The sequence below is a fragment of the Ovis canadensis genome, chromosome 8 (genome assembly GCF_042477335.2).
Source record: "Ovis canadensis isolate MfBH-ARS-UI-01 breed Bighorn chromosome 8, ARS-UI_OviCan_v2, whole genome shotgun sequence".
NCBI classification, from domain to species: Eukaryota; Metazoa; Chordata; class Mammalia; order Artiodactyla; family Bovidae; genus Ovis; species Ovis canadensis.
In genome coordinates, this window is record NC_091252.1 from 48,988,191 (window position 1) to 49,002,595 (window position 14,405).

At 51.1% G+C, this 14,405-nt stretch overlaps 1 protein-coding gene across 1 annotated transcript; it reads right to left on the reverse strand.

Annotated features, from left to right (window-relative positions):
* Positions 1-3,003: 3,003 nt before the first annotated feature.
* Positions 3,004-4,451, reverse strand: POU3F2 (POU class 3 homeobox 2). Its single transcript, XM_069598894.1, has one exon. The coding sequence runs from the start codon at positions 4,355-4,357 to the stop codon at positions 3,038-3,040; it is 1,320 nt and encodes a 439-aa protein (XP_069454995.1). The 5' UTR covers positions 4,358-4,451; the 3' UTR covers positions 3,004-3,037.
* Positions 4,452-14,405: the final 9,954 nt, after the last annotated feature.

Sequence of the window (14,405 nt, forward strand, 5' to 3'; positions counted from 1 at the left end):
AAAGAAGATGCAGGGACACTGCAGATATATCAGGGGACAAATATCTCTTTGTCAGACCATGAAATGGAAACAAATTGAAGCTCAAACCCAGTGACCATTTCAATGAAATGCTACAGGCATACTAACTCCAAGGTTTGGGACTGATAGTTTTTGCAAAGAAAAGTGAACCAGAAGAGTAACTGCTCTTAAAAAAAAAAAGCTCCTGAAAGTTATAAACATGAAATCTGGCAGTATATGCATAAAATTTATTCCAAAACTTTATGAAGTATAAAGGAAGGGAAGTGTTTACACACAACTCAACTCAGTCAGTATAAGGTCTAGGGTTTCCCCCCCTTAAAACTTGGCACTATTTTTAAAATAAAATAAAGATATTTCAATAATTAGAACAAACTACGAAGGTATTGTGCATTTCTGTTTTATGTAGATAATAAAATATTACTTTAACATAAATATATAAGGATCTCTGCGTTTTTATTTTCCCCACAAGCACAACCAAATGTACCCAAACAAAGTATTTTTAAAGAGACTGAACAAAAAAAATTACATCCCATATAGATTTTGCTTACCTACTCATTTAAAGCTACAGAAAAACAGTTTCCAGAACCTTTTTGCTTTAAAAGAAATAAATATACATTGAGGCAGGCCACTTAAAAATGATATGAAAATATTTCCCTGGGTAGCATTTAAAAAAAAGAAAATAGACAAAGAAACATTTAAACTATTTCTGCATTTCAAAAGACAGATATTAAACATATATACATAGTGGTAAGGTTCAGTGGTAACTTTCATCTTAGTAAACCTATGAGAGTTAGAGGCTACAGACACATCCCCTGAACTCCAGCTTCTGACCTTACCCACTTGGTAATAAGAATTTGAAAATTCATTTCCTCCCTTTACCATTGGCTCTATGCCCTGCTCTGGATTGCTTCTATAAAGGCCAGTTCCCACACCTCAGGAACAGGCGGCATGATGCACCCCCAAGGAGCTCCATGCCATCTCCTTGAGACCTTCACTGGGGGAAATGAAATACAGGCAAATAAATATGCCCATTTATAAGCCATCATTTATCTTGCAAAAACACTGAAAATGAAACAAGCACAGGTGTTTGAAAAGACAATATAAAGCATAGTTCCTAAAACCTTAACGACTGATTGCAATGCTAATTTGATGCTGAACCATCATTTTCTGGTAGTGAGAATTTAATTTTTTAAAATAAAAATTTGTCTAAGACCTAACCAGGAAAAAAAAGCCCCAAACTTTTAAGATGAATACAAAGTATTTTCCCTTTTAGCGCCCTTTTGTGCTGATTATTATTTAATATTTTAACTGATCACAGTTTAATGGTATTTATTTTCAGTAAAGTTACAAGTTGTTTTTTTCCACTTACACTTCTCGGTAGAGTCTTTTGTTAAGGGAGTCAACCGTTTTCCATCAAGATAAGGTCAAAAAAAAAAAAACGCACTTAAAACTGTTAACAAAGGGAGAGTAGGAAGGATTGAAAATAACATTGTTTTCCTATACTTCATTTGGCTTCTTTAGTAAAAGAGGGGGGAAAGCTGTCCAAGTCAAACTGGTATTTTCTGTAATAAATTACATACGAATAGGGTGTGGGAACTTGTATATGATTTGATAAACAAATGAGCTAGTGAAGACAAAAGTCAGCCTAGAGTGGAGATATTCTCTGTAGGCATGTGGGTATTTTGTGTGCTAAGAATCGTAGTCTATGCATACACCATTAAGTTCCCAGATTATTTTATGTAAAAAAAAAAAAAGCTATTAGAGGAACAAAGTTTAACTGCTGCTGTCAGCACAAATAATTCCTCATAATTAAGTTATTAAAACTGAAGGCAAAGAACTGAGCTGCGGTGTCTGAAGATATATATTTCCCTTGTTCCTTTCAAGGTGCCACTTTCCTTCTGTTGGACAACTCTGAAAATATATTTAACCTCGGCATTTCCTCTGAGCTCTTTCACAATGGGCCCCGCCTGATAAAATGAAGCAATCAGTCACTCACTATCGATTTCGCTTTTTCTCCCCTCCACAACCTCCCCCAGAAACACTGCCTGAAAATGAAGTTTACTTTGTGGCTGGTCACTGAAACCAATGCTTCACTTTCATTTTTGTATTCCAAACAGGATTCTCGCCTTGGATAAAGCGGGTAGAACATGCCCATTTCCTGAAAGCAGAGAATTGTTTATTTTGTATGAAGTCGATCGGGTTTGCTTTGGTAAAAGGAGCAAATAAACGTTATCCTAATGTAAGGAGATGCGATCTGAAGGTGACCAAAGTTCACAAACAGTAAGAATAAGGAGGGGTAACACAAGAGCATCAGAAATGGAGAGTGGCCAAAAGCTGGCTTCAACTCTCTCCCAGGAATCAAACCAAACCCAACCCGGCAATTTCAAAATTAACGGTGGGAGAAACAAAAAACATGCTCGTGAATTTATTCATGTAAACTTCAATTTTCCTGCAGTGCAAATTTATGTGGTTAAGTTTTGCCTATATCAAAGGAAGTATTTTTCCCTCTTTCCTGATGGGGATCCACATTGAATAAACACAGCAGCATGTGCCAACACCGAGCATCAGGAGCTGTGTTTTGTATTTACTACGGTTTGGTGGATTTTTTTTTTCTTTTTGGTAATTTATTTAGTTTTGCCAGGTATTTAACTCAGTGCTCGCCATCTCTCTCTCTCTCTCTCTCTCTCTCTCTCTCTCTCTCTCTCTCTCTCTCACACACACACACACACACACACACACACTTTGCTCACTCTCTCTAGGAGACACTCCACTCCATTGCCTGGGTACTAGTCTGTAAAGGTCAAAACATATCATTACACCTGCTACCGTTTAAAGGATAGTCCAGTGCCTTAGTTGTTTTCCTTATTATTATTTTTTTTCTTTTTAAGGGACGAGGAAATAATAATTAAAAAGAAAATAACAATCAGAAGTTAGAGAGGGAACAAGGGGGTCGGGAAAGGGCCGCGGACCAAAGGGGAGGGGGAGCCCCGCGCTCTGCCCCTCCCCCTCCCGCTCGAGTTCACTGGACGGGTGTCTGCACCCCATGGTGTGGTGGCGTGTCCCTACTCCCCCCGTACACATCCTCGGCGCCCGGCAGAGTCCCTCCGGGAGGGGTCATCCTTTTCTCTTTCTGTCTCCTGTTACAAAACCAAACTCTCACCACCTCCTTCTCCAGCTGTAAGCTGTCCGCGAGGGAGGTGATCTCCTGGGCCGAGGGCTTGGGGCATTTGAGGAAATGGCTCTCCAGAGCCCCCTTGACGCTCACCTCGATGGAGGTCCGCTTTTTCCTCTTGCGCCCCTGCGCTGCGATCTTGTCTATGCTCGTGGGGCTGCCCGAGGACGAGTCCGCCTCCTCCAACCACTTGTTCAACAAAGGCTTCAGCTTGCACATGTTCTTGAAGCTCAGCTGCAGGGCCTCAAACCTGCAGATGGTGGTCTGCGAGAACACGTTGCCGTACAGGGTGCCCAGCGCCAGCCCCACGTCCGCTTGGGTAAATCCCAGTTTGATCCGCCGCTGCTTGAACTGCTTGGCGAACTGCTCCAGGTCATCCGAGGTCGGCGTGTCCTCATCCGAGTGCGGGTCGTGGTGCGCGCCCGGGTGGCCGGGCGGGCCCTGCGGGGGCGGCGGGGGCGGTGGCTGCTGGTGCGCGTGCGAGTGCGGGTGCGGGTGGTGGTCCGCGTGGTGCGGTTCGTCGTGCGCGTCCCGCAGGCCGTGGTGGTGCAGCCCCGCCGGCTGCCCGCCGGCGCCCAGCATGCCGTTCACGGTGAAGCTGGGCTGCGTGTAGAGCAAGCCGCCGTTGGACGCTCCCATGGAGGGCGGGAGGTGCGCCGCAGCCGCTGCGCTCCGCCATGCCCCGGGCCCCGGGTGGTGGTTGGCGGCGTGGTGCACCAGATGCGGTGGCCGCTGCTGCTGCTGTTGCTGCTGCTGCTGCTGCTGCTGTTGTTGTTGTTGCTGCTGCTGCTGCTGCAGGGTGCCCGGCCCGTGCAGCTCGTCGCCTCGGCCGCCCTGCTGTACCACCACCGAGGGCTTGATGTCCGGCTGGCCCAGGGGGCTGGTGGACCAGGGGGAGCCGTCGCCGCCGCCCCCGCCGCCACCCCCGCCCCCGCCGCCGCCGCCACCGCCCCCGCCGCCGCCGCCGTGGGACAGCGCGGTGATCCACTGGTGAGCGTGGCTGAGCGGGTGCCCGTTGCTCTGCAGCGCGCCGTAGTCGCCCTGCACCAGGCTCTGCGCCTCGCGGTAGCCCCCCGCGCCCTGCTGCATGCCGCCCGGCGGCTCGGTGTGCACGATGGAGGCGCTGGAGGTGAGCAGGCTGTAGTGGTTAGACGCTGCGGTCGCCATGACTCTCGGAGCCGGACTGAGCGCTCCGGTTAAAGGAGCCGCGCATTTGACAGTTACTTTTTCGCCTCAGGCTCCTCTCCTCGCTTGCTTTCTGTCTCTCTCCTCTCTCTCTCTCCCCGCCAGCAGGCAGCTCCGACGCCCGCTCCGACGCCTTCTGTGGCTGCTCCTGCTATTACTGCCGCCGCCGCCGCCTCCCGCCCGCCCGCCCTCGCTCTCTTTCTCCTCCTCTCCCTCCTTGCTCTCGCTCACTCTCCGACTAGCTCAGCGCTCCCCCCTCTCCCTGCTCTCTCCAGCTCTCTCCCGCTCTCTTGGCAGCGCCGGCTCGCAGCGGCACGCGCCTGGGCCCCGCCCCCTCCACCCCCTCCCATTGGCTCCGCGCCCTTTGATTTACGTGGATACCGCTAGCAACCTCCCAGGCCGGCGCCACTGATTGGCGCAGAGATGCCCCCTCCTCCTCCCCCCTCCCGGGCGCGGAGTCCTTTTAGCTGTTCTCTGATTCCACCCCCCCGCCCCATTCAGATTCTCAGAGTTCTCACCTCCCCTTCTCCCCCACCCCCGGCCTCCTCCGACCCTCTTGGATGGGCCCGCCCCCCATCTGTCTCCCGAGCAGACGCGCCTGGCGGTCCGGGCGGAGAAGTGGCGGGGGGCGGGGGCGCCCCGGCCCTCTATCGACCACAGCCACTTGCAAGACTTGGGTGGCGGTGGGGGGGGGGGGGGGGGCGGGGTGTCGGTCCACTTTCTTCTCCCAATAGGGCGGGAGAAGCAGTGAAGAAAGAGGAAGAGAAAGGCTGAGTCCCAACAAGCCAGGGGGAGTCCGACTTTTATTCACCTTGGGACACACACACACATACAACCCCAACGTCTAATACCTAGAGCCAGAAGTCAGGCTACAACCTCCCCCCACCCCCCCACCCCACACACACACACGTTGAAGTCTCCTTTCACCAACTGTTAGAATTTCAGTGCCCATGTGTTTCTTGGTCCAGGGTGTGACACTTTTGCCTCCCCAAAGGTGCTTTAATTCGCCTCCCCCCACCCCGCTAGCGCCAGATCTCTTCCTTTCAGGTTCCAGACCCGACGGTCTTCCAGCACCTCGGGGTGAGGACCCCATTAAAGGCAGGCTCCACCGGCGCCTCGGTTTGTAAGAGACTACTTGTTCAGCAGCGGAGGAGTTGCCTGTTCTGACAGCGCAGCGGACTGGACTGAAAACAAAACAAAACTCTAAAAGTCTCTGACACATTCAAACACTGGGGGCGCGCACAGGTTTGGGTTTAGAGAAAACTAGGATCCTACTCGGGTAGCCCTTCAGTTGTGACAGGAGCGCTGTCAAGGGTGTTTTCAGCCTCCGGGTAAGGGGCAGGGAGGCACCAAGGGCGGCTTCGACTGCGTGAGCGCTTCTCCGTGATCCTGGAGCTTTTGGCTGCAACTTTTTCCGCTAGCTGCTTCGAAAGAGAGGAAGAGCGAGTGAAGGAAAATGGGCTGTACTAGGGGAATCTTCCGAATCCTAAACTTCGGCGGACGCCCGCGGGGTGGGGTGGTCTAACTCAGCTGCCAGGCGCTCACTGGCGAACCTGTCTGCTTAGCCTTAGGTAGAAAACTCCAGAGCGAGACTGCGGGACCCTGCACCGGCACTACGGTTCTACCCAGCACGAGCGTGTCGCGCCGTCAGCGCCGCAGCCACCCGGAGCAGGTGCCTGCCGCCGCTTTCGGAGTCTGCTAGCAAGGGTAGAAGGATCCGGCGCAGGCCGGTGCTGGAGCGGCGGAACCACCACGCACGCTCGAGTGTACCGCGCGAATACTGCAAAGCGAATCAGAAGTTGCTGCCCTGGAAGGCGGGGGTTGGGGGGGGGGCGGGTGGAAACCCAACCACAGGGAAAGTGAATTGCGTCCCCACTTCACATCCTCCGCCCTCCGACCCTCCGTCGTCGCCCTTAGCGCTGGCGTTGCCGGCGATCGTGGGTTTGTGAGGGAAGCCAAATCGACGCTCAAGGGGAGCACTTTGGGGCCTCCGAGCATCTTAATCTAGACAGCAAAGTGGAACGGGCCAGAGAATTCATCATGACTAACGAGGAGCGGAGGTCTTTGGGGAGTGGCTGAGCTGTTTATAAATCACCGCGTTGAGCACTCGCCCGGGCAAGGCGCTTTGGCAGAGAATTTCCACGTGCCCTGTGTTTATGAGCGTGTGTGGGGGAGAGAGAGAGAGAAATGGTTAGGGGAGGGGCGAGCCCACAGGCCGCCAACCGAACGGACCTGCATCCCCCCACGCGCGCACCCGCGCGGCGAGGCGAGGACACACACCTTCTGGCGCTGGGTTCTCGCGCAAGCGCGGAGCCACTCTGGCCGCGCGCCTGGGGGCTGCTAGGAATCCCGTAACTTTGCCCGGTTAGGAAAAAATGAAAAAGTCCAAGCCTGGAAGCGCGCAGACTCGGCCTCTGGCGCCCGCGGCTGCTCGACCAGGAGTGAAGGGGCTGGGCTGGGGGCAGGACCGCCTCCCTCAGCAGCGCCTCCCTGTCCCCAGAGCTGGGCGCCTGGCTCTCCTGGGGCTTTGGGAGCGCACGGGCCACTCGCCAGCCGCGTCCTGGCCCAACCCGCCGCGCCTCTTTTCATCACCTCCACCCCCCCGCTGCCCCCGGCCGCCGGCTGTCCTCCTCCGCAACCGCTCGGCTGGGAGAACTCGGAGCTCCCACAGATGGAAGGATCCAGCCGCCGGGAAGGGCCGCGTCCGGCTGCTGAACAGCTCGCCCCCTCCCCCTTCCGGGGCAGGTGTCTGCTTTTCTCTGGATTTGATTTCTCATTTCTCAAGGGACAAGGCCCTTTGCAGCCGGTGGGGGTGAAACACTCGAGGGAAGAAAAAGGTTTCCAGTCTCCGAGGGAACCGAGGCGGCCAGACTCGGAGTCAGTTTAAAATTTCCCCCAACACACACCCTCCTCTCCTTCTGCCTCCCTTCCCCCAGTTTCAGGCTTTGGGCGCTGGGGTTTTGGGTGGGGGAGCAAGAATAGGTTGCGTGTGTACATCCAAACTTCCTGTCTGCAGCGGGACTTCACTGACGATGACTGCTCGGAGATTCATCCCATGCTGACGTCCCAGCTCTCCACTCCACCCCCCTCCCCCCACCTTCGCTTCATTTCGCCGGCAGGCAACGGAGCCGAAACATTCCCAACAGGGTAAGCCGGGTGGTTCTACTCGATTAATGCACCCAATAAATCCCCGGGAGTACACAAAGCACTGCCCTACCCTTGGGCCTCAGCCTCTGCACCCCACCCCCACCTCCGCAGCCTGGCCAATCACCGGGCGGGCTGGGCTGGGCGCGCACAGTGTCTCTGGGTACCACCTCCCCCCGCGCCATCCCCGCCTCTCCGCCTGTCGCCGGAGGCCCGGTTGGCGCGAACGCCGGGTCCTGAGTACCTCGGCTTCCAGTCTGCCTCCCGGCGAGGCCCCTTCCTGGGGCTCCAGGAACCTCAGAGATTTTAGACCCCCGATGAGGGGTTTTTGGTCCTCCCTTGCTTTCCTCCCACCGTCGTGGGCGCCTTTCTTTGCGGCTGACACCACTGGAGCAGAGTCCACGCGTCTCCCTGCATTTCTCCACCCTCATAAAAGCACGTTGAAAGTGTCTCGGGGAGACACCTCCAGGTTTTGATTCAGCTCATTCCCTTTCACTGTTCAAAGCACTGTTCAAATACAGAGGCTGCTTACGTTGACGTGGAGAGGATTTCAAACAAACCTAAAATGCTTTGAACTGACAAGGTGTCTTGGTATCTCCCTCACTCCAGTACAGTTCCCCGAGATCACTGGCTAGGACAATGGCTGAGCAAGCGGTTCACGCGGGCCTCGCAGCCTCCTTGGCTGACTGCTGGGTCCCCTGGGCCCCTTCCACGAGAACAAGCTCCAGGCGTCCTGAGCAACCTCGCCAGCCCATGCCCTTCCTCTAGGTCCCAGCAAGGGCTCTGCTGAGTCGGTATCCTGACCTGGACTGGTCTGAGGAAGTGGTGCGGACTTCGTACTGCAGTACTTGGAGAGAAAATTACTCAGAGAATCCGAGCTAAACCAAAAAGACAGTTATTTATCCCCACATTGTCACACTTCTCAAAAGCGTGAGCCAGACCTGGGTCTTAGTAGTGCCCAGCACCTTGACCAGAATCTCCCAAAGTCTTCACATGAGTAACACTAATGATATCAACCTGTATACTCTAATTTGAACTCTATTTTAACTTCATCTAGTAAACACACACCATATGTAAAATATCATTTATTGTATTTTTCCATACCAGGTCTTGGCAGAAAAACCGCCATAATCACTCCCAAACATTGAGCTGAAAGGATGCAGTTATTAAAATAGAGGTGAGATGGTATTTATTCATTTGATAGATCTTAATTTATTTCTTACTGATGTTTTAATAGTTTTATGATAATGGAAATCAGGAAACAAAGGGAATTTTCTTCCAAGGTGGCAGCTGGTTTAAACTTGAGTAAAATTACTTACTGGGATTTCCTTTTTAATATATCCATCTTGGAGGAGGATTCCAAGTCCCTTCTGTCTCTCTCCTTTCTCCCTTATCCCAGTCATTGTATTCCTGGACTTTCTGCTCTTCTGCTAATATCCAGGAACTGTTTGAGAGCTTCATTTAAATGGAACTTCTTTGCTAAGGGCCTACAGAATGTCAAAACTGAGGTTTCTACTTTAGAGCTTCAGCTTTAAACAACCAATCCACACAAAGAGGCAGCTGGCTCCTTTAATGAAACCCTCCTTAGAGCTTGAAGACTTACAGGCTTAGAGATGCATTTGTAAGAAGCAAGAAAAACGCATTTCCAAGCTGCCAATTCTTGTGAGACACAATAAACATTTACTTTAAAAAAGAACGGAAATTAATTAATTATGCAGCACAATGTCTTCCTGATTAAAAAAATTCTACATAGATTTTATATGTTATTGTATATATATACATTTTACAAGTTTCTAAATGTGCATCCATCTCCATGTCATGAACGGTTTTGAAGATGGAAAAGTTTTCTGAAAGTTGAAACACCCATTCTTCATATTCTTGCCAAATCTGTGTTTGTCCATGTCTCACATACGGATGATTCTATCTTTACTACTGTGTAAACCAGTAAGATGTAATGTTCTAAGTTCAGTATTTTAAAATGAAATTATTTGAATTTGTGGATATTAATCTGTTTCTCCTTTTCCTCAAGCTCTCAATCTCATCATTAAAAGTGACCCCCCACCTTTGTAGTCCACAAGTGACTATTTTATAGACAGGCACGGCTTGGCTTGAAGACTTCTAAAACCGTATCACGCAGGCAGTCTAGCTATTTCAAGGATTACTTTGAGTAATTTATCAAAGGAAGTCTGCTAAATTTTGAGCGGTGAATATGAGGCCTTACAGGGGATAGAGCATAAAGGACACATTCCATCAGTGTACAAGGCAAATTCTATTTGGCATTAATACAGCTTGCTTATACCAAAATAGCGGGGAGACAACATGAGGGGATTGGTGGCTCTTAGTTACCTTTCTGAAATTTCCTTTTCAAAGGGCTAACACTCAATGACTTCCTAACAATGAAGCCTGAAGGTGTTTCCCACCCTTATCCCTTGCCCTAAAGCAGGAGGAAATGACAACTTTTTAATAGATAAAAGTAATTTCAACAGAAACCTCCTTCCCTCCAAAGCTTTTGGAGATAGTACCAAGATTAAGTTCTTGCCACAGTCCTTTCTCTTTCTTATCTTCTGGGGCACAGTCTGAGAAGCAGAAGGAGGGGCCAAGAGCACCCCCACACACCTGTGCACAGGTGCAGGGGTAGAGTATCCTCAGCTACTTTATCTGTAATGTGTCCAAGATTTAGGGCTGGGTTTCCATCACTGGGGGAAACTGGGCTGCATTTAGTTGAAGTCGGACTTCATTTTTCTTATTCTGGTTGGACAGAGTATGAATACAAATCCCCGCTAGGGTGTAAGAATGCACTAAGTCCTATTGTTAGTGTCCTGGTGCACTGAGCGAAGCTTTTCTTGTGTACAGTTGACCACAGCGATAATAGCTGTGGACTGGGACCTTCTTCTAGATCTCTGAGTTTCAAAACTGTCATTCTAGGCACTTTGGGGCTTAGTGAAGCTAGAGATGACTATTTTTTAAAAGACTGGTTTCCAGAATGTGGGTCCTGGGAATGCAGAGGCTGGCATTGTCTGGAAGAAGACTCAGGAAAAAGGAGCCTTAGGTTGGAGCAATGAGACCATCTCACCCCTCTGGTCTTTGCTGCGAGTTTTGATGGTAATCTGGGGCAGCTGGATCCCAGCATTAAATGCAAAAATAGGAAAACAGGACAGGCAGAGTCACAGGCCTGATCATATTGACGCCCTAGGTCAGAGGAAGAGAATAATGAATAGGCGAGGAGCTCGTGGAAAGGAACTTAATTAACCTTGGGAGAGTGAAAGAAAAGTCAGAGATCAAGCCTAGGCCCGTGGTTTAGGATGCTTATATTTACGTGAATGTGCGGGGTGGAGGAGTAGTCTGCTTCGTGCATTACAGTAAGCTTTTTTAAAAAACACTGAAAAAAGCTGGAGTTTGTGCCCCTCAGGGCCATCCAACCACCCACACAATCTTGCGGAAAACTCCGCGGTGGGATCCCGCGTACTCCGCCGGGAGGCACTGTGTCCGGGCCTCGGCCTGCGTGGGGCGTAAGCCCGGGTAGGGAGAACGGGCGGCGGCGTCCGGGCGCCCCGGCCTGACCTCCCGGGGGTACCGCTAGGGAACGCCGCGAGCTGGGGGTGGGGGCGTTCCCGGTCACCGAGCCACTGAGATCCTAGGCAGGTCCTGGCTGCGATCCGGGGGAGGAAGGCGAGGGCGAGAAGCGGGAGGCCCGGCCATTGTCCAGGGAGGGCGCATTTTTGTCCGGATGCTGCTGGTTGCTATAGCGAGGAGGGAAATCCAAACAGAAGGGCTCAGTTCGCCTCCCTCGGGCCTGGGAGCAGCGTTCTCTCCTCTCAGCCAAAATAAAAGTGCCGCCCGGGGCCTGGCACCCCTTCCCCGGAGAGCTGACAGCGGGCTCGAGAAGAGGGGCCGGGAGGATCCGGGCACCGAACGAGGGGAGGGGATATCCAGCCCAGCAGGGAACAGCCAAGCAGATTACTGCTGGAGCGGGCGGACGCGCCACACACACTCTCTCTCCCCCTACACTTTCCCTGCCATATTTTATTTAGGAAAACTCTTACAACCCTCCCAAACTCGAGAGACGTTTCGATGGGTGAAACCCCCTCCTTGCTTAGACCTGGTGGGAGCGTCTCAGCGCTGGAAGCGCCGTCGGAGGAGAGAGACCTGCGCAAGACAGCGACGCTGTACCGGGAAGGAGCGGTGACACCAGAGGCAGAATGAGCTGTTTGTTATGAGTTTAAAAATCACCCAAAGGGAAATTTTACTGGAAAGGCGTATAGATGCGAATTTCTTACATTAAAAAGAGACTCTTATTTTGCAATAGTGTTCTTTCTTCCTTTTCTGTTTTTCTTAATATCTTACTGTTCAACTTTGAACACAGTGTGTGAAGGGAGGGGTACAATAAAGGCTCCTTACGATTTGGCTTATAATTTCTCCAACCGCAAAACTTAGGACAATTAGGGGAAAACAGCACTATTTAATTAATTACGATCTGTTAGTTTTAGAAAATTTTGAGTTGGTATTTTTTAAAGGAGAGAATATTCGTTTACTCTGGGTGTGGCAAAAAAGTTATGATTTTGTTTGTGGGGACAAGTTATCTATGCCAGGAGGGAATCAGATAGCAAAAACTTTTAAAAAAATCAATTCTCTTACTCTGCTGTGACTTTTACATTCTCTTTCTTCTCTCTGTGTCTGCCTCTTGCCTAGAAACTGTCTGAAAATCCAGAGAGAAAACTTTTATTTGGCTGGAGGAAGCCATTTGAAAAGCATAACAAGAGAAGTTCTCTCCCTTCCCAACTTAAATTATATCCTTTCCTTCTAAGTGACAAGTCTCTTTGGAAAAAAAAAAAGTTGAGACAACTTTGTAAGAAGTTCCTTAATTCATAGTAATATTCACATTTTTGAAAATGCTTGAAAGAAATCATGTTAATTAAGAGAACATTTGCAGTAATTTGGTGATAATTATCAGAATCGCCACATATTCGCAGAGGCTTGAACAATTCGTGTTCGGAGAAAAGCAAAACACATTATTTTAATAGTCTGATATGCAAACTATGGACCGTTCAATTACGTGGCTTAATAATGCATACATGATGCGATCTTGTTACTGGGATGGGAAGGTCTGCGGTGAGTCACTCCTAAGACCAAGTGTGCTCTCACATCCAGTAAAATCCATTGCCATGGATCAGGGGCCCCTGCCAAACTGCATCTAAGAGAATAAAAATTAATGACTGAGAATTTGAGCGTTAAATTAACATTAATTATATGACCTGCATGCTGGAAAGATTAAATTTCTTATGCCCTAATTAGATAACGTCTCCTCATACATCAAACAATTTCCGTTTTCATTCCCGGGTTTCAGGAATACAATGCAAGGTGGTGAGAGGCAGTAGTGGAAGGTTTTCCTTCTCTGAGGTCAAAGTTTGGGGTGCCCAGCCACCAACTCCGCTGCTTTCCTTTGTTTCTTTCCGTTGGCTTCATCGGGGAAGAGCCCTCAGGTTGGAAGAGGTCATATTTTAGAGAGTGAATCTCCTCCACCCTGTACAGAGTGGTAGCTGGAGAGCAAGGAGCTTGATGGGCGGTCCTCAAGTAGACCTGGAACGCCAGAGGGACCCGTATCAACTGTCTGGAGAAAACCTGGGTCACTGGCCATTGTCTCAGGCTGAGAAAACTAGGCAGTAAGATCCCAGCGGGGAAGCGGAAGGAAGGGAAGTCCAGCCAAAATGCACCGCCGCGAACCCTTTTCAGAAGAAATGTCAAAGCTAGAATTGCAGGGACGCGAGAGATCCTCGATGTTGTATTTGCAAAAGAAAGTTTTCTTGGGTGGGAAACAGTCAAAGGCCAAGACAAGGGCACTCAGTTCCTTCGAGAAGAGGTTTGACAAGAGGCTTGTCCGCCGTCTCCCCAGCAGTGCCCTGACATTTTGAAATCTCACACCTTGTTGGCCACAGTGACCCTGAGTCTCTGTCTTACCCTGTCTGGGGCAACACAGGGCGGGGCGTCGGCCACAAGGTGGCTGGGAAGGAGAACCAGATGTTGCGTGGGTCTCCTTACTTTAATACCTGTTGCTGATGCAGGCGGCAGGGTTAAAGTGAACAGTACAGCCACCGGCCCCCACCTCCAGGACAGATGGTCAGTGGTGGCGCGCTAGTCCGTTCTCTCGGTTCATAAGACGTGACTTAGGGGTCCCATGGCTTCTAAAAAAGCTGCTCTGTGCAGTTGGCTTGGTAACAATGAAGAGGACCTCCATTCCTGGGATTAGGATATCCTCTTGTATACACCAAGTGGCCCCAGACCTCTCACGTTTCCTTCTCCACCCTCCCCATCCTCCTCGTCTCACCGTCCCCCGGGGACAGTAAAGAACTCCGGGACCTTGCGGACAGCTGCCCCGAGCGCTGGGCGGGACGGAGCAGAGCAAGACTAAAACCTCAAGGCGGCGGACGCTAAGTCACTCAGAATAGAGTTTTCACGTGTCAGCGTTTCCATTCAGCCACTTCCAGGCTTCTGGGGAAAGGGCAGGTGCGGGAGCGCGCGTCTACGCAGTTCTCAATGGTGTTTACGTGGCAGGGGAAAGGGGTGTCAGGGCAGTTAGCAGATGCCGGCTGCTCGGGGCTCTGCCTGCGGGGTCCCCTTCCCGCGGAGCTGTCGGGACCGGGGTGGGGTAGGCGGAGGTGGGAGCGGAGGCATGAGGAGGGGGCCGGTGAAGAGGGGCTCCTCCCAGGCCGAGCAGGCCGGGACACTTCCCGGGGCTCCAGGCCCGGCGGCTTCCTCCCGCCGCCCGCCCTCCGACCTCCAGCGCGCGGCCCCGAGCTCGCTTGGCCGCAGTAGTTACTTCGCGAACCTCAAACTCCCAGTGCAATCCAATCTCAGGGTTGGAATGGACCTGGAAGTTAGAGACCACCGT